Source organism: Desmodus rotundus, chromosome 5 (assembly GCF_022682495.2).
Source record: "Desmodus rotundus isolate HL8 chromosome 5, HLdesRot8A.1, whole genome shotgun sequence".
NCBI lineage: Eukaryota > Metazoa > Chordata > Mammalia > Chiroptera > Phyllostomidae > Desmodus > Desmodus rotundus.
Window position 1 is genome coordinate 32,292,328 of NC_071391.1, and position 20,424 is coordinate 32,312,751.

At 45.7% G+C, this 20,424-nt stretch overlaps 1 protein-coding gene and 1 pseudogene across 1 annotated transcript in view; both read right to left on the reverse strand.

Moving 5' to 3' along the window:
* ZDHHC13 (zinc finger DHHC-type palmitoyltransferase 13) overlaps window positions 1-9,910 on the reverse strand; it is a 41,953-nt gene extending 32,043 nt beyond the window's left edge. Inside the window, exon 1 of the mRNA XM_053925072.1 lies at window positions 9,758-9,910. Coding sequence (XP_053781047.1) covers window positions 9,758-9,784 — 27 coding nt within the window. The 5' untranslated portion in view covers window positions 9,785-9,910. The remainder of the gene's footprint in view (window positions 1-9,757) is intronic.
* Window positions 4,510-6,532, reverse strand: LOC112303169 (CD2 antigen cytoplasmic tail-binding protein 2 pseudogene; annotated as a pseudogene).
* Window positions 9,911-20,424: the final 10,514 nt, after the last annotated feature.

Sequence of the window (20,424 nt, forward strand, 5' to 3'; positions counted from 1 at the left end):
GTTCCACGAATTTTAACTCATGTATGGAGCTGTGTAACTATCACCCCAAACAGGATAAAGACCAGTTCCAAAACCTCAAAAAACTCTCTGGGGACACTCCTTTGTAGTCCCACCCTCTCCCCATACCTCCTGGCAACCACTGATGAGTTCATCACCAGCGTCATCTTTCCCAGAATGTCACCTAATGGAACGATACAGTGTATAATCTTCTAAGACTGGCTTCTTTCACTCAGCGTAACGCTTAGGAGACTCATCCACGTTGTTGCATGTTAGTAACAGTTCCTTCCCTGCTGCACAGGATTCCATCACATGATCATGTCACAGTTTATCCATTCAAAAAGTTTCTAACTTTGGGCAATCATAGAGCTGCTACAAACATTCATGTACATGCTTTTGTGTGAACGTGTGTTTTTGTGTCTCTAGGAGGGAGATCGCTAGGCCAGCCGTCCGTTAAGTGTATGTTAAATTTGTAAGTAATTGCCAAACTATTTTCCAGAGTGGCTTGTACCCCTTTGCACTGCCACGGGCAACATGAGAGCTCCAACTGCTCCGTATCCTCTCGGCACTCAGTATGGTCGGGGTAGTACGTAGGAGCATCTAATCATGGTCTCAATGTGCACATCAACCAATGGTTAACGAGGTTGAGCATCTTCTCATGTGCTTATTTGCCATCTGAGTACCTTCTTTGGTGAATTTTTAAAGTCTTTTACCCTTTTTGTTTTAATTGGGCTGTTTGTTTTCTTAACGTTTTGAGACTTCCTTATATTATATTCTACCAAGGGTGTCTAACCCACAGGCTGTGGGCCACATGTGGCCCAGGGTGATTATGAATGTGGCCCAACACAAAATCACAAATTTACTTAAAACCTTTTCTTTGATCATCAGTTTCATTACTGTTTGCGTATTTAATGTGTGGCCCAAGACAACTCTTCTTCCAGTGCGGCTGGGAGACGCCCAAAGGTCAGGCGCCCATGTGAGACCAAAGTCCTCTGTCAGATATGTGACTGCAAATATTCTCTCCCAGTAGCTTATCTTGCCATTTTTTAAAAGTCTCTTTTATAGAGCAAAATTTTTAATTTTGATGAAGTCCAATTTATCATTTTTTGTTCTTTTATGGCTCATGCTTTTGATGTCACATCTGAGAACAACTGTCTTGGGACCAGAACTCCTCTGTTCAGAGAACTTCTCCCTCAGAGTTTCAGGTGCCTATGCTACCAGACCTTTCCTGCTCTTTGAACCTGAACTAGAGGTCTTCTCCTGCATCACTCTCATTCTACATGTTCACCTCTAGGGTTCAAGTTCAGGCAGAAAGGGAAGGGGAGGGGAAGGAGAGGGGAAGGGAAAGCAAAGGAGGGAAGGAGACAATCCAGATGGAAAAAAAAAGGTAAATTACTTCCTGGTTCAGCATCTTGTTTCATTTTTTTAATTCTTGTCTTTTCCCCCAGTCTACCTGCTATACTTTATTTCTCAGAATCCTTGGACAGCTGCTCCTTGCACTCGGCCAGAGCCATCAGCGGGACAGACGGGGCAGGCGGAGCACGCTAACTCCATCTCACCCAGAACCAGAACCACAGGTGCCCTTACAACCACCTAAGTTCTGATCTGTCTGGCAGATGCAACCTGAGTGCTTGACGCTCTTATTTTACACTCACACACAGCCAAAAGTAAAGACACAGGTTGTCAGATTAAGACATAAATAAGAACATCACTTTAGAATTCTTTTCATCATGTCACAGTAATTACAATTATATCCAGATGGAAGAAGACCAGGGGTAAGGAAAGAGCTGAAGTGTACTCAGAATTTCTGGAGTGTCAATAAACAGCAGATGCAGTTAACACTGACAGAGAAATCAGTCTACTTTTTATGTAAAACCTCATTTTGAAAATGATGATTCACATTCGTTTTAAAGATCTAGCAATATAAAAGTGAGTAGACTCTTCATTCCAATCTTACATCAGCAGAGATTCTATTATTAACAGTTAGCTGCATCCTTCCTCATTGTATATATATACTCTAACATATATAACATTTACATACAATATATATACATGTAGGTTTTTTACCATATTCCTCTTACATTTGTTTTAGAAAAAACAATGGGAGTGCATTCATCAACTTGCTTGTCTCACCTGAGATGTGTCACGGACAGCTCTGCCCGTCAGAAATAGTTGAATATGATTCCCTTGTATAGATCTAGTATAATTTACTCAACCATTTCCCTGTTGTTGGAGATGTAGGCTGATCTCAGTCTGCACTTCTATAAGTAATCCTATAATTAACACCTTGTATATTCTGTAGGACTTACTCCCCAAAGTAGGACCGTTGGGTCAAAGAAGTATATGGATTTTTAAATATAAATAGATACTGACCAATTACCTCCCCAATTCACACTCCCAACATCAATGTGTTGTCTCCCTACAAACCTCCTCATAACTGAATATTATCAGTTTTTTAAATTATTTTAAATTCTTTTCTTGTTGATTTGAGAGAGAGAGAGAGAGAGAATACTGATTTGTTGGGCCATTTATTTATGCACTCATTGGTTGATTCTTGTACGTGCCCTGACCTGGGATCAAACCCGCAACCTTGATGTATTGGGACGATGCTCTAACCAACTGAGCTACCTGGCCAGGGCTGTGTTATCTGTCTTTTTACACTCTTACCAATCTGATGGCTGAAAAAATGGCATCTTGCTTTTCACTTGCATGCCCCTAGTTGTGAAATCTGAGTCTGTTCATTACGTTGATTGGCTCTCATTCTCTCTTTGGTGGACTGCCTTTTCACAGTCCACTGTGTCACTACTGGATTGTGTGTCTCTCTCCATTTATATGTTAGGAAGATTAACTCTTTTTTATATACAGCTTTTCATCACAGAAAATTGACTCAGTCTACAGATACAAATGTGTTGCCTCTAATAATGCTTTAAGGCACTAAGGACATCAGCTTCATTTTTTCACATAGGAAGTCAGGAAGGATTACACATTTCAATGTAAAGAACATGCACAATTAAGAGCATTTATTTATTCAGCAATTAGTTACTGTGTGCTTATGATGTACAAAGCATTATGCTAGGAGCACAGAAGATGTGGGCACCTATCCTTCAGGGGTTAAGTCCGACAGGGCAGATAAGTCCGAGACAGAGTAAAGTGACAACAGAGGCACTATGCGATTAAATGGCAAAAAGGGGCGGGTAAAGAAAACAGCAGTTCTGTTCATGTCATTTCCCCCCCGCTAAATCCAGATCAAAGTAAAACCTAAAAATGACTATATGAACCCAAAGCCTGCTTCCAGAGTCAATGGTCTCGAAAGTGAGGCAGGTGTCCCCAAATGTCACAGCTTCCATTCTACTACAATGGCTTTGATCTTTTTTTTTAGAGAGGAAGCCACAAAAATGTATAAATTTGGCTCTTTTAAGTTTTACAGATTTTAGCGTTGGCAGCCTCACTCGATCTGTGTATCAAGCAGTCTGTGTACCAGGAACCCGGGGCAGAGCGAGAGTCTCACAGCCCAGCAGGGCTGACAGGGGACAGACCTTCAGCGTGCTGTGGTATACATCAGGTTACGTAATTTTCAAGTTATATCATCTGATTTTAACTAAGCTGCCCTCCCAAAACGAGCAAGTGAGTCACACTGCACAGGAGCCGTGAGCTGGGATGACGGCAACAGCACAAGGGCACGCGGACAAGAACACGGCAGGGCTGACGCTTCCCTTCACGGCAGGCACTCCTCTCGGCCACACAACGTAAAAACAGACAACCCAGTCTCATCTTCCAAAAACATTCAAAATTATCGAAAAGGCTAATTTGAAGCAAATTTATATCTTTAATTCAAAACCTCACCATGAGTATATATATATATTGAGCTATTAATATAATTGAGAAATATATTGTCAAATCTTACAATAACATGCCCTATGAAAATATGAATTTGGAGACTGGCCCCTGTCCCCAGACCCCATGTACATCAAACAGAAGGGTGATGAACTTTTTAAGTTCCAGCCAACCACATAACAGAGAATCATCCCCCTCACTGTGGAAGCTAGAGTTACCCACTGTCAGCACGTGACGATAAACTGCAGGCAGCATCTGGATGATTGGACTTGCAGCTGGAGCCCTGAGCTCCTGCCAGCTTGCAGTGCAGGCTCCATTCATTAGCCCATTCAGCTCATAATACACAATATTTTGCAAAAATGAAAATTTTGGATCCTACTTTTCACATTAGAGTTTTGCTCTAGAGGGTGCAAATTCAAAATTGCCGTACTGATAGGAGTGCACCATCAAAAATGTTTAGAGACCAAAGCTCTAAGTTATCTCCTTTGCTCCTTCCCAAAATCTTCCACAAGGACTACGGGTGAGAAAGGAGATGAGCTGCTTTGGGAGAGGTTAACTTTGACTGGAGACAGTCCCATAAAGATTTTTAACAAAAACAACCATACATTCTCATCACAAAGATTAAAGCAAAGTTTATGTCATAATATTAAATTCTTCTTAGAAATTACTCTCCAGTTATCAAAAAATATTGTGCTCTCCTATGCTCTCCCACTTACATTCCCACATCACGTCCACCAGACCATCTCCTGGCAGCTCTGCCTCTCACCTCTGGACAGGGGTTGGGGTCTCCAGCTCTCCCTCTGCCACTTCCTCAGCAAACATGTGCACAGAAGGTTGGGGTCAGGGTGTCCCTGGGTCGGGCACCCCAACCCCTTCAGCTGCATGGCCAACCATTCTCTTGTCTCCTGATCAATATCAAGGTTGCCCTGAGCCACCATCTGGCCGGCTGACCTGGACAGCCAGTCCTAGTGCTGGGGGGAATGGGCCATCCAGGCCACTTGCTGCCCCCTTTGCCTGGGGGCCAGATGCCTAAGCGCCCCAGCCACTTCTCTCTCTCGGCAACAGGAGCCCCAGAAGGCCATTGAGGAGGGTTTGGGCAGTACTGGTGAGTACTGGTGAAAATTATTGAGTATTGAGTATTGGTGTCTGGCCCCGGCTGTCCTCCTCCTCCTCTGACCCTCCTCTGCATCTGATCAGGGGAGCGCTGGTCAGGTGGCTGCTCCCTGATCTTCACCCACTGTTGTCCAGCCAGCTGTCTTGGATCTGAGCATCCCAGTTCAGGGAGTAGTTGTCAGCATCACAGTGTCCTTCTTCCGTCTCTTCCTGCAGGTTGAAGGGTGTGATCCGCACAGCTCCCTCACTAGGGAGTATGGCTGCTTCCTGACCTTCCGCATCCTCTGAGGCCAGGATGTCATCTTTGCTGGACCCCTCCTCTGCCTCCTCATCACTGGCCAAAGAGTGTTTGCCTTTGAAATGGCTTCCAGGACCTCCTGCCCCAGCCATAGGGTCCACCAGCTTCTTCTTGGGGACACTGACTTCATCCTCCTCATTCTTACTTCCCATGCTTTGGAAAGTCACTCTCCTCTGTAGGATGACTGGACAGAAGGGTCTTCCCCCAGCTGAGCTTAGAACCCAGGGTAGGCTGCAAAAGGGTTTCTAACCTATCTTTGGCTTCAGATCTACATCTGTAAAATGGAAGGAGCAGGTCAATATAGCTGTAAAGCTCCTCCCGAGTCCCTGTTGTAGGGATCTAAAAGGAACTGTTGCAAGGTCATTAATGACATGCGCACTGGTGAAGACTTCACTGCACAGACACACACCCTTTTTGGCAGTGGAAGCATAACTGCTAAATGGCTGCCTACAATGTTAATAAGGTAACAATAGACTAAGCAAATTCTCGGGGTGCCAGCAAACTCCTGAGTTTTCATTAATCTTTCATTCAGGGAAATGTAAAGAACACGTACTACATACCCATCACAGTACTGGGTAAGTAGGGATAAAGATGAAAAACACACGATTCCCACTACAATCCATTCAGTCATTCACCAGGTTTTTACTGAATGCCTACTGTGCGCCAGGCACTGTTCTAGACACAGGAATATGGACACAACAGATAAGATACATGCCCCCTCCCAAAAAAAAGTAACAGCAAGAAAGAAACATGAAGCTAGCTGAATAATCTCCCCCACAGAGGATAACAAAGTATTAGGAAAATTGCATGAGAGCTATGTACACATCTGATTTTTACAACAAAGTCCCCAACTTCTTAGACACTTCTCCACCAAGAGGAGAGGGTCTATGGCAGGGCTGTCAAACTCATTTTCATGGGGGCCACATCAGCCTCACGGTTGCCTTCAAAGGGCCGAATGTAATTTCGACTCCTTAACAGTTAAGGAGCAGTTACATTTATACAGTCCCAAAAATTATTTTGGCCCTTTGAAAGCAACCTCGAGGCTGATGCAGCCCCTGGTGAAAATGAGTTTAAGTGACACCCCTGGTCTATGGCCTTCCTCTCAAATCAGAGCTCTGTGATACTTCACTACTAAATACTACAGAAGAGATACTCTGCTGGTTTGCAGGCCCAGACCTTAGAAACTGGCAGCTTTCTCTTTCTTTCTCGAGATGCTCACTCTTGGAACTCAGCCACCACGCTGTGCAGAGGCCCAGGCCACAGGTAGGTGTCCCTACTGAAAGTCAGCATCAACTGCCAGACACGTGAGGGAAGGCCACCCAGATGATACCAGCCCCAGGAATTGAATCATCCCAGTTCACCAGTCTTTCCAGCGGAGGCTCCAGATACGAGGGAGCAGAAACAAACCATCCCTGCCACGCCCTGTCCGAAATGCTGATACTGCTGTGCTTTAGGGGGAGTGCTACACAGCCACGGATGAGAGTGACGTCTTTAAGATATAAGGGGTCCTGTATTTCTCGTGATATCTCATCAGTGTTTTTAATTTGATTAGTAATCAAATTAGAGCTTTTCTAAATAGTGAGTAAATACCTTCAAAGTTACAATGGGCATTAATTTAAGAGAAAACCACAATCCACAAAATCATATTCGAACCCTGATGAGGGCCACTGTTCTGCATGGTCATGAAGTAGAAACAACGGAGAGACAGGTCTGACGGGTAAACTTTAACACTTCTCAAGACATTGACAGAAGGACCAGAGTTCAGTTTCTGAGTTCACTCGTCAGACAATTATTTACAGCGTACCCACAGTACTAGGCACACGGCAGTGAACATAACAGACAAACATCACTGTCCTCCTAGCGCTTAATTCAGAGAAGGGAAGGAGACAAACGAGACAGAAGCGTGTCAATTGGTGTTGCATGCTGAGAAGAAATGTAAAGCAAGGAAGGCGACTAGGGAATGTTGCTGGTAGAGGTGATGATGGGGAGGGCTTGCCAACTGAGGTGACATTTGTGTCAAGACCTTAAGCGGGGGGTGGTGGAATAAGCCATGTGGGTATACGAGGAAAGAGTACTCCCCGCAGAGCGAATAGTAAGTACAAAGACCTAGAGGCCAGTATGGATGCGGCTGGTTGGGCAAGCAAGAAAGTAATAAAGCCCTGACTGGCGTGGCTCAGTGGGTTGGGTGTCGCCCCGCGGTCCTCAGGGTCACCGATTCCATTCCCAGTCAGGGCATGTGCCTGGGTTACTGGCCAGGTCCCCGGATGGGGGTGCGTAAGAGGCAACCGATTGATGTTTCTCTCACACATCGATGTTTCTCTCCCTTTCTTTCTCCTTCCCTTCCCCTCTCTCTAAAAATAAATAAATACAATCTTAAAAAAAAAAAAAAGAAAGTAATGGAAAATGAGGTCAGAGAGGAAACTGGGGACCAGATGGTACCGGCATACCTGGCGGATGGTACTGGGGGTTCAGTACCAGACCACTGCAATAAAGTGAGTACCTCAATAAAGCGAGTCACACACTTTTAATAAATGTTATGTTTACATTGTACTGTAGTCTATTAAGTGTGCAACAGCGTTGTCTTAAAAAAAATGCACATACTTCATTTAAAAATTTTTTATTGTTAACAAATGCCAACCACCATCTAAGCCTTCAATGAGTCATAATCTTTATGCTGGTGAAGGGTCTTACCTTCAATTTATAAAAACGCAGTATCTGTGAAGCACAATAAAGTGCAATAAAACAAGTACGCCTGTAATGGCAAATTCTGGCAAAAACCCATCAGCTCTGAAGTTGGAACCAGGAGAACCAAATTCAACCAGAGCAGGAATGTTTTTGTCTGTTTTGTTCACTGATGTACCTCCAGCACCTGGACCAGTGCCTAACACCTAGTGGAACGACTGAAGTCTGGGCTCTGTTACGTAGCAGCTATTAGACTTTTAGCAGATGACTTCAATTTTTTGAGCCTCGGGTCTAATCCCTAAAACTAGAATAATAATCCCTCCCACCTCACAGGGTCACAGTGAGGATGAAGAATGGGGAAATATTTTGCCAACTGTAGAGCACCAGATATAGGTAAGATCTTTACACGATTATTGTAATAGCAATCATTATTAACAGCAATAACGTCTCTACCTTGCCCCATTAATTTCAACCTGCGAATCATTCTCATGTCATGGAACTGGGGGCAGGGCGATCTCCCCGACAGTACGAGGGAGTACACTTTGAGCACCTAAGGGTTTCTGTACATGAGTGGCAGTAATTAACATAATAATTACTCCTACCAACTTTCCTTGAAACTCTGAGAAAAAAACAGTGAGACACAGTTCCCATGTGAGGATTCTACACCATTTTATAAAACCCAGTCAGCTTGAAACCCTTTGTTTTTCTGTCAAAATCCAAGAACACCTAATAAGAATGCTTTGACACCTCCCCGTGCACAGGTCTCATCCCTCACTAAAAGCTACATCAGACTGTTGAAAGAAGGGAAGGGGGAGCATGAGAAACACTCTCAACATTGGAAAGACTTTCTTTTTTAGAGGCCACCAAGTAATCCAATCATCTCAAACTGCTTGAATCCCGCTAGAGACAGAAAATCCACTACCTAACTCACAGCTGGAGACCGCTTCAGTTTTCTCATCTATATATAGAGATAATGCCATCTCCTTAAGGATGTTTCAATTCTGGAATAAAATAATGCACATAAAAGCATATGGCACATGCTAAATGCTCACTAAAAGTTGGATGAATCTGGATATTCTTCATTTATCCGATAAATATTAAGTGAATAGCTACAATATGCCACTCCAGGCTTTGGGAAAGGGCTATGAAAAAGAAAAAGACAAAAATCTCGTCCTGTTGTAGCTAACATGTACCTCCTGTACCTTCCCCTCACTAGCCCGTTCTGTTCTTTGGAATGACATCTGGCTTCTGATAATACCTCCTCCCCAGAGTAGAGTCCTTCGGGTTTTGCAGATAGCTATCACCGTAGCTCCCATCCCCTTTCCTCCAGCCTAAACAAACAGCCTGAATTCTTTCAAGGAGCGCGCAAGGATATGGGAACGAGCGCTAAAACTGGGCTGGGTGGGGTGAAGGCGGGTGCCCAGGCGCGAGGGCCGAACGAGAAATCCATAAAACCGCAGACTCCAGCCCAAGGTCAAGTCGGGCTGGTTCTGCTCAGGTGTGTCACCTGACACCTCTCCCGGGAACAGCCGTCCTCCCCTCCCAGGCCTCACAGCGGTCCCTACCAGTCACAGGCGGTTCAGGTCCCAGGAGTGCCCTGGAAGGTTGGAGAACTCAACCAGGCACTCAATTCTCTGCCCAGGCCTGTCCTTCCCGGTCGCCTCAGAGAGAACTCCCAACATCATTCCCGCTGTTTCCAGGCTTCCCCCTCCCCGGCCCAAGCCCCTCCTCCTCCGGAGGCCCCTCTGGGTGCTTCATCAACTCACGCCCCGGTCTCCCTACAGCCGCCACCTCTCTCCAGGATCCCAGGACAACCGCGCCGGCCGCACTCACCTGCGAGCCCAGACCCGACCCCTTCATCTCCCCAGTGACGGTAGCGACTCGGCTAAGTGGCGGAGGCAGCCAGCTCTCCAGCCCACTCTCCAGCCCGCCTTGAGTCGCCGGTACCCCACTTCCTGCTTGCGGCCCAGCCTCTGCCGCAGCCTCCGCTCGCGCCTTTACCGTCAATCGGCCTCGCGAAAGCCAATCCCCGCTCTCCTCTCGGCTAGGGGCGGGACTTTCTTGCAGCCGCGGCGGCCGACTCGGAACCGCGAGTCGGAGGCCCCGCCCCCAGCCCGTGACGGCGGTCAAGTTCCAGCCTCCGGTCTGGACTGCATTGCTTGCAAAGGTAGGTGTCCTCCTGACCTTCATGCCCCATCGTGTAAAGCCCCCCAGCCAATGTTTGACATCTAATAAGGAATCGACAAATGTGAAATATTAAAACATTTGCCACTCCACTTCTGCGATATTCGGATAGTCGATTCCACCGTCTCGGGGTGGGGGGTAGGGGGTCTGTTTTCTTCTCACAAAATAAAATAATGAATTCCACAGCTCAAACTAGAGGAGGATTGGGCAAGAGACCCCCACCTGCACTCCCCATGCCCCTTTAAGGTCTGCACCAAAAGAGCTAACATCTGAATGCTAGTAAGCTCAAAGGACGGCTATGAGGATAGTATAAGGCTTGGTCCCTACCCTTGCGGAGCTCCGGTGATGCAGTGGGGCTCTCCTATGGAGTCCCCAGAAAACGGGAGCTTTTCTAACCCAGCACCAACACAGTCTTTGTAACTAATTATTCCTTAATATATCTGTTGTCAAGGTAAACTGGATTAAGACTTTTAGAAGTTAAATTGGAAAAGAACTGAAAACATTATGACTCCCTTTATACAATTAATAGTAAACATAGTATGTGTCTAGAAATCTAGCAAAGTGCTGGGTTTTCCCATGATAAGTGCTATAATACAATAACATTGTTAAATTACTGTTATTAATATTATTATTACACTGCTGCCTATTGGGCACACCCAGCCATGAGTTGCCCCAAAAGCCCATCATCCCCCCTTGAGGGTGGGACATCATGTCCATCTCTGAACTCCCAGTGCCCAGCACAGCACAGGGACGTGGAAAATGCTCAGCACAATTTTATTGAGTGGATAGGTGAATGGATAGGGGTGTCATCAACTTCTATGATACAAGGAAGGACAAATTGAGTGACAAATGGAAGTGTAAGCAACTTCCTTGGAGAGCCAGAGGAGCAAGGCAATTAACTTGGAGAGGCTAGGATGAGACATAGGGCAAGGCTTCACAGAGGAGAGCCTTTGGGTATGGCCATTTTGCTTAGCTAGTAAGAACTCTGTCTATCGATCACTTCCTCTGTGTGCACTGGCACCTGTAACAGTGTTTTTACATACACTATGTCTAATCTATAAGATATGTGTTATTTTCCCCATCTCCCAGAAGAAAAATCACTGAGGTTCAGACTGATATCATAAACCCCAAGTCAACCAGCTGGTAAGTGGTGGAGAGAAGATTCTATCCCAGTTCTCTTACTGCCCAGTGCTTTGACTGAAGTGCTTTGATTCTTCACTTTCAAGGACTGAATTAAAAAAATGTTTGGGGGACTGATGGAGGCTTCACATCTGCTATTTCAATGCTTCTGCACTGATAGTCTAACACATCAGAAGATTCTGGAACAAATAAATCCTAACACTTCCCTCTGCTTATTCTATGCCTCCATTGAGCTACTTCCAGGTGGGATAAGTATATGCAGAACTAATGGCTCTAAGGAAGCAAGCCCGTGAGGCCCGCAGTGCCGTCATTACCGCTCATCTTTGCAAATGCCTTTGGCTGGTAGACAAACCACAGCAGAAGGGCATGAGCCGTGGAGCAGCTCCCGGAGAAGACTGCATGGGCCTGAATCCCAGCTCCAGCACTGAGTGGCCGTATGACTTGGGCAAGTTGCTCAATGTGTTTGTGTTTCAGTTTCCTCATGTACACTCAGGAGAGTGCCTGGTATATGATAGGACCTGCATATGGGTTAGCTTTTATCATCAGGAGTGAGTGTTGGGGAGACCCGCTGAGTGGTGCCATGCAACGAGCTTAGGATGGGGATTCAGCAGACCTGGCTTCCTGTCCTAACTTTGTCTTCACTTACTGTATGTGTTAGTCTGCTGCCATAACAAAGTACCACAGACGGGGTGGCTTACAACAGAAATTTATTTTCTCACAATTCTGGAATCCAGAAGTGCATGGTGTCCACGGGGTGGTTTCTTCTGAGGCTTCTCACCTTGGCTTGTAGATGTCCACCTTTCCCCTGTGTCTTCACATGGTCTTCCCTCTATGCATGGCCACTGTATCCTAATCTCCTCCTCTTACAAGGACACAAGTCATAATGGATGAGGACCCTCCCATATGACCTCATTTGACCTTACCTCTTTAAAGAGCCTGCTTCACATTCTGAGGTACTGGGTGTTAAGGTCTAAACATACGAATTTGGAGGAGTAAAATTCAGCCGGTAATACTGTGTGACCCTGGGCAAATCACTTTCTCTGTGACAGTCTCCTCATTTGTAAAATGGGGCTGAGAGTAGCAGCAAGAACACTAACCTGGACGGTCCCTCTCAGCTTCAATCATGGAACTTCCCCAGCTGAGACTAAGCTCTACCTCTCCAATCCCCACAGTACTATTTTTTTCATCTCTTTTCAGTGTCACTATTTCTCTTCTTCGGCAAATGTATGAGATTGAGTTCCTACTATGTGCCAAGCAACATTCAGCCCTGAGGCTTCAATACTGAGCAAGACAAAAACACCTGCTCCTTGGCCTCCTGGGGTTACTATCTAGCAGCAAGGGACAAACTTGAATCAAACAGATGCACAAATACTGACCTCTTAAGAGTCAGCCTTGTCGTTCCTGGGTAGATCCCCTTTCTTCTCCTTGGCCCTGGTCTCCTGGCACACATCCATCTCAAGGTGTCTCACCGTGCTTTGCACAAGATCTGGCATGTGCTAAGCCTAAAAGTGCTTCCAACAAACACCGAATGAAGACAGCTGAAGTGATGGTTTACAGAGGACATCAAAGACGGTCCAGCTCTGTGAATTACTCTAAGTACTGACAGCAGGGTTTCACACTTCTCAGCTTTGAAAAAACTATTCCACGTTAGGGTTTGCTAATTCCCACTATCACACGACGGGCGGCAGCCAACTCCGTTTGGACTGAACTTTTGATTCCAGCCTTGTTTCTTCCACAGCTCTGGAAAGAACAGGGACTTTTTTTTTTTTTTTGAAACAAGGGCTTTTATTGCAATTATGTCAATGTTGGCACCAAAATGGCCATTTGAAATGCAAAAAGAAAAAAAATCCAAAACAAAAAAACAAACCCACACATCTGTCGGCACAGAGCTTCTCACAGCCACAGGTCAGGAAACGCCAGTGCTCTTTGGTGCCAGGCCAGCGGGGCTGGGGCGGGGGTGAGTGGGTGACTGCTCACTGGGAACACGTTAGGTAACAAATGTTTATCGAGCTCCTACTATGTGCCAGCCACAGGCAAAAACATGTAAGTACAGTCTTTTTGGAGTTCAGGTCTTTTGGGGAGGGCAAATACTGACAGAGATAGATAGTTTGTGTTATTTTTTTTTAAAGAAGTAGCGATGATAAGTGCTGATAAGGAAAAGCGCTTGGTAGAATATAACACAGGGACCTGCATTAGCCTGGTGGGATTCAGTAGGGTAGAGGATCCTTTTCATAATTCATAACATTAGGTCAAAAGGATGTTTCCAATTTCCTCTATTTCTAAGTGGGGAAACAGGCTAGAGGAGGGAAGTGACTTGTCCAAGATCACCCTGCCAGTTAGTGGTGAAGGTAGGGTTAAGGCAACTCCTCCGACCTGCTCTAAGGCTCTCTCACTAGCCCTCAAGCAGCCTCAGCTCTCTACCCATAACCACCTTCCCAGATTCTCACGGCTGGGGGTTGCAGGACGGGTCAGAGATTGCTTGGAAGTCTTGCACCATCTCTTACCTACTATCTACAAAAAAGCTTCACAGTTAAAAAGTAAAAGCGAGTCTTTCCCTTCATTGTATGTACAAATCACTAAGATCTGGTAATGAGATGCTCTGGGAACCACAGTTAGTATGGGCTGGCTATGGAGATCATGGTACACAGCTCCTTGTAGTTTACCTACCAGATTAACCAGATTCTCAAGGGGGTGTGGGGCAGTGGGGAGAGGCAGAAGGAGAGGGAGAGGGAAGGTAAAGCAGGAAGTATTCCCACTACTTTTTTGCTGGTTGCTATTTTGAGTCTTAGATACCTGTCTGGAGTCACACATTTAGATACCAACTCCTATGGAAAATTTTCTGGGTGTGTCCAAATTGTGACAGCAACACTCCATACTAGGTAATAAGTCTACCTTGACTCTGATATAGGTACCCAAGGCTTCCTTCTCTATCTTCTGTATGCATCTATCATAGCTCTGCCTTTATTGGTTTACACATTCATCTTCCCCAGGGCCTTATGCTCCTATGAGACACTTAAATATCACTTCCTCAGCAAAGCCTTCCTAGACTCCTAGATCAGGTTAGGACCCCCTGGTAAGTGCCCCGATAGCACCTGTAATTCTTCTAACAGCACCATAAAACATTATTGAATACACGTTTTGAATATCTATCTTCTTTGCATACTATGAGCAGAAAACCTGGCCCCGTCTCAGACACAGATCAATTCCCAATGCATAGCCAGTACCTGGCCCATGCAGCCACTCAATATTTAGGTGTTGAATGAATAAACAACCCTATATTGTTCATTTTAATTTATATCCTCAGTGCCTGGCACATTTCCCAGCCCAGGTTAAGTGCTCAAAAAATGTTGACTTGAGTTAAAGAATCCCATCTGTGTCTCTATACAGTTTGCAAAACACTTTTGCTTCATTTAGATTGAGATTCATAACATGTTTGTGAAGCAAGCAGAGCAGGGATTGGCACCTCACTTTATAGACTGTGGTTCAGGGACGCTTCAGCAGTTGCCCCAGGGCATCAGGCTAGACAGTGGAAGAGCCCAGGCCCAGAATATCTGATGACAAGGGCAGGACTGTCTCCTGCGTGACAAGGCCGTGGCCTTCCTTGCCATTACAGTCACTGACGAGAATTAAGTTCAGGGCCTAGGAATTAGCGACAGGTTCAAGGCCTTTCAAAATTTCATACAAGTATTTTTTCAAAGGTGTTTTCCAGATTCCTACCTACTCAAGGGAATCAAGGTAGGACCTGAGTCTTCGAAGCTCACTTTCGTTGTACTCTTAGCAAGAGACCTTACCACTTCGAGCCTCCCGGCTCTTCTCCATAAAATGGGAATAGTAATAGAACCTACTTCATCAAGTAATGGTTGTAAGGATTAAATGAAAGAATGCATCTAATGTGCATACAATTAATGCTGTATAAGTGTTGGCTGTTACTAGGTACAAAGGCAACTGAGAAAAACTGAAAAATATTAGGGGAAACTCAGCCTTAACCTTGATCAGGACCCAGTTCTGGAATATTCATAACTTTATAGGAAGTATAATGACCACGGTTCCGCTGGCCAAAATTTACTCCCAAGTTTCAACGACGACATTGATTTGTGACATTTAATAGGAATTCTTGTTTCTTCTCTTCCCACCACCACCCTGCTCCTCACACCAAACTATTTGTGTTGATGCCCCTCAGCTTTGCCATCAGCAGAGGATAAAACACTGGTTAAATCTGTCCATAGCAACTGCCTGTCAGACTCCAAATACAGCGACGGAGTGGCTGTCCACGGTAACTGGCCAACCTGGCTTGCTGTGGTGCCAGTTGTTCAGGAATATAGAAGACAGGACAATGGGAGGCCAGACTGGCTAACTGCCATCTCAGCTTCTAAATGAAAGAAGCACACACTGTGCTTTGGATAGATGGTGAGTCCAGACAAGATCTGGATTTCCCACACTGAAGGCACTGAGGTCAGTCCCAAGGCCACTGAGTTCCTGATGGATCTGACTACGCCGGAGGTGTACCGGCAGTAATGGCAGCCGGCGAGATGGCAGGAGAGGCAGAACACTGGATAAAATGGTAGAGTGCAATTCTGCTGCGCCTCTCAACCTCCTGTGGCTCCCCGTTGCCTGCAATAGAGTTCCTAGTGGGACTGGAGTTGAGCACTGAGACGCCCTCTAACACCAAGGCAGCTTTGGTCACTTTTCTCTCTCTTGTTGCTGTGCCTCTGGACATCTGTCCTGTCGTCTCTGTAATGTGGGGCCTTCTGCTTCCTCACAACTTTTGTTCATACGTGACATCGACTCCAGCCTTGGCCACATCAGATTTTACAGGCCCGGCACCCACTACCTGCTTGTCACTGTTTCTGGGCTTCTTCATTCAGACGACTGAAAGAGGGAATCCAGTTGGTTGTCATTATTTAATGGGTTAGATGGCCCTCGGTCACTTATCTACCCTGACCAGTCATCTGGGATGGAGTAGCTTGATTTTGCCATGATCACCAACAGGCTTAGCAAGGACTGTAGGTGGGCACAGCTCACGGAGAAGGGGACCTACATCACTGGAAATGCCGTCCGTCAGAGATTCATTTGTCCTGACTAGTAAACACAGGCAGCAGGATGTATGTTTCCTAGGGCTGCCGTAACAAAATACCAAACTGGTGACTTAAAAGAACAGAAATTTATTCTCTCACTGTTCTGCAGGCTAGAGATCCTAAATCAAGGTGTTGGCAGGACCACGCCCTCTCTGAAGGCTCGAGGGGAGGATCCTTCCTTGCCTCCTAGCTTCCGGCGTTTGATGGCAGTCCTTGTTGGTTTGTGGACACATCACTCCAACCTCTGCCTCCTTCATGCCGATCTCCCTGTGCGTCTCTCTGTATCAAAATCTCCCTTCTTCTATAGTCATTGGGTTAGGGCTCACCCCAGTGCAACATGCTCTCATCTTACGTGGATTACATCTGCAATGACCCAATTTCCAAATAAGATCACATTCACAGGTGGCAGGAGTTAGGACTTCAACACAACTTCGGGGGGAACACAATTCAACCCACAGCAGAAGGTAAGGGCAGTGAGGAACATTAGTTTAACCCCAGTGCATCTGCTGAGAGGTCCTGAGAAGACATCAGTTCATTTGGGAGCAGGCAGACATGAACTAAAGGTAGTTCTGGACTAGAGGCACCTCATCTAGGGAGAGGCCAGGGCAGGGTGGGAGCATGAGGGACTTCGGACAACCAGGGGACAGTGCAGGGAACTGGGTTACTGGCTGGTTGGGAAGAGGAAACATCAGGAAGTGAGAAAAGATAGACTTTACTTATTTCACAAACATGGCCCAGGACCAATGAGGGGGTTGGGGTCACAAGAATCTGGAGTCAACTCCCCATAACACCTAAGACAGAGTCTGGTAAATAATAGATAGTCAGGAGATTTCAGTGAGGAGGGGGAGAGAGAGGAAGAGGGAGGAGGAGGCTGGGGGAGGAAGAGCGAGAAGAGGAAGAAGAAGATTGGCTGTGCTGTGCAAAGCCTCCCATGACCCTAGGGCTGGGAGAGTGCCGTCCCCTGCATCCACAACACAAGGGCCTGGCCCTTGTCTCCCTGTATTGTGACCTCCCATTTACTTGTCCACCTCTGCCTTCAGCCTGTGACTCTGAGTCAAGGGTCTGTGTCCTGCATAGCTGAATACATAAAGCAGGTACTTACTTCTTTTTTGGAGTTGTTTGGGACAAGAAATAATGCCTTTTTTCATTCCACCCAAGTTCAGAACACATTATGAGAGATGCACGGAAAAGTCAGACATGTAGAGATAAAAATTGTAGTTTTCTTAGTGACAAAAACTAATATTAGAGAAAGTGGTTTAGGTCTGCTAGCCACTGGGCTTCTCATACATCACCCCCATACTGAGAGACTTAGCCCATCACAATTCCTGGTGGTCCTGGATCACTGCAAGCGTTGGAGTGTCTGGGTGCTTAGAATAGAGCAGAAGGGGTGCTCCTCTCAGGCAGGCAGATCCCAAATGGAAGAGCAAGAGGCTGAGCTGATTGTGCAAAGCTTGGCTCCCAAACTTTCTCCTTAGACAAATCACTCCTCCTACCTTTGGGATGGGGGAGGGGGATGGAGAGGGAGGAATAAAGAGAAACCAGAAGCATTACTCCAGCCTCCCTCCCCATGAAATCACAAGGCCAGGGGAAAGGAGAATGTCCAAAAGGAGTAGTTAGGTGAGTGAATCAACAAATAAATGTTATTGGTGCTGTTTATTCTTCATCTACTCTTTGACCATGTGTTGGGGAGGCTGGAGCGGTTGCAGGGTAGAGACCCTCTGCTATAAGTACCCATCATCACCAGGTCCTGCCACCAAGGTCCACAGTGCAGAGAGGACAGTGGACAACAGTGTTGATCCCTTGCTGAGGTATGCCTCAACTGCTGATCTGGCTGCAGGAGATCCTTCCCAAGCAGTGTCTCTATCCCCAGCTAGCATGGATTTCTTCGGCTGTGACTCCGCAGGGCTTATCACACCAAGGAAGTAGTATTCAGTTATTTTTCAGGACTTTGTCGTTACTAAAATAAGTTACCCAGTCTCAAAAACAGGATACGCACCCCCTTGCTGGATAAAACACTGCATTTGGGATGGAAGAGTTTGGTGCTGTTAGGTGGTAGTGAAGGTGTACGGTGCATCAGCTCAAGTGGAATTCCTCCAGGGGTGTCCAACCTTTTGGCATCTCTGGGCCACACTGGAAGAAGAAGAGTTGTCTTGGGCCACACGTTCAATACATAAACACTAACAAAAACTGATGAGCAAAAAAAAAAAAAAGGTTTTAAGTAAATTTACGATTTTGTGTTCGGCCGCATTCATAGCCATCCTGGGCCACATGCAGCCCGTGGGGATAGATACCCCTGCAGGGTTTTTGTATATAAAGACACTGCTGGGGTTATAGCCTAAGAGCCCTGAAACACCAATGCAAAAGAACCTATGCACCCCAATGTTCATAGCAGCACAATTTACAATAGCCAAGTGCTGGAAGCAACCTAAGTGCTCATCAGTAAATGAGTGGATCAAAAAACTATGGTACATTTACACAATGGAATTCTACACAGCAGAAAGAAAGGAACTCCTACCCTTTGCAACAGCATGGATGGAACTGGAGAGCATTATGCTAAGTGAAATAAGCCAGGTGGTGAGGGACAAATACCATATGATCTCACCTTTAACTGAAACCTAATCAACAAAAGAAAAAAGCAAGCAAAAAAAACCAGAGACATTGAAATTAAGAATAATATGACAGTAACCAGAGGGGAGGTGGGAAGAAATAATGGGGAGAAGTGTTTTCAGGAACAACTATAAAGGACACATGGACAAAACCAAGGGGGGGGTGGCAGCAAGGGACAGAGGGAGGTTTGGTTAGGGTTGGGGGGAATGGTGGGGGGTAAGTGCAGACAACTGTAATTGAACAACAATAATAATAATAATAAAAAGACAGTGGTGATTAGAGGTAGAATTAGGCCACAGTTTAGTTAAGCCCTGGCTCAACTGCAGGGCTACTGAAGTCTTGCCCATTCCCACCTCTTCAGGTGTCTGAACACAACTTGAACCTTGATTCCCAAGGGTAACTGGTGTAAGGCCTAATGAGCCAGATCAATGTGCTCTAAACAGTACCTTTTTCTTACCCAGCCCAGTACGAAATGGCCAGGTTCTTAATCCCTCCCAGTAAATGCCTGTTCGATATGACCTTCATTCAGCAAGTGCATAAGGCAGCTGGAGGTGAGGCACTGGCTTTGACAAGGTACGCAGTTTGTCCTGGGAGGGAAGGGGCAGAGGCCTAGGAGTAAGGTTCCCACCACACACTAACTTGCTGTAGACCACTGAACCTTGGTTCTCTAGGCCTCAGGCTCCTCATCTGTGAAATGAGATGGACGGGGCCTGGGTTCAATGCCTTCGGGCCAATCAGAGCACCCAGAACTACTGGTCGGCCATCCGGGAGGCCCAGCCTGGTAAAAATCTTTTGACAATATTTTTTCTGATTAGTCCCTGTCTTCTGCATCTTCTTGAAGCAGGAGTTTTGTCTTGAGTGGTGGCATGTGTAGAATGTTAAAAAAATAAATGGCACAGTGATTCATAATTTAATATTTGCATTGTGATTATCTATGACATCCATCTTCTGAATCCTTAGATATTAACATTCCAAACCTCTCCCACATCATATTTCATAACCGCCCCAATGCACTTCCATCCATGAATGAGATTTCATTATTAAGAATTTCATTTCTCATAATGGATTTTTTTTTCTAATTTAGGCTCCATGAGCAATGCGCTGAGATGACATGATTTATTGCTTTCAGTGTGCCAGCCTTGGATACTAATTCTGCCCGTGTGCTAATTTTATGGCAGGCTGAACTTCTGCTTCTTTATCAGCGTCTTCCCATGGGAGGGAAAACTGCAGCCCTAGCACCTTCCAAACAAAATAAGACAACAACAACAAACTGTGTAGAGGCAAACATTTCCTTAGAATGAAAGGGTCGCATTTGTTCAAAACGCTATTATCCCATCCATGCACTACTGAAGATGGACGGAAAAAAACATCAGACGACTAATGTTCTTCTAAGAAATGGAGCAGACTGATTAATTCTCAATTAGCATCCATGTAAAATAAGCATCCTTGTATAGAAAATATCTAAGCATGGTCTTAATATGCATTAGATTCTGC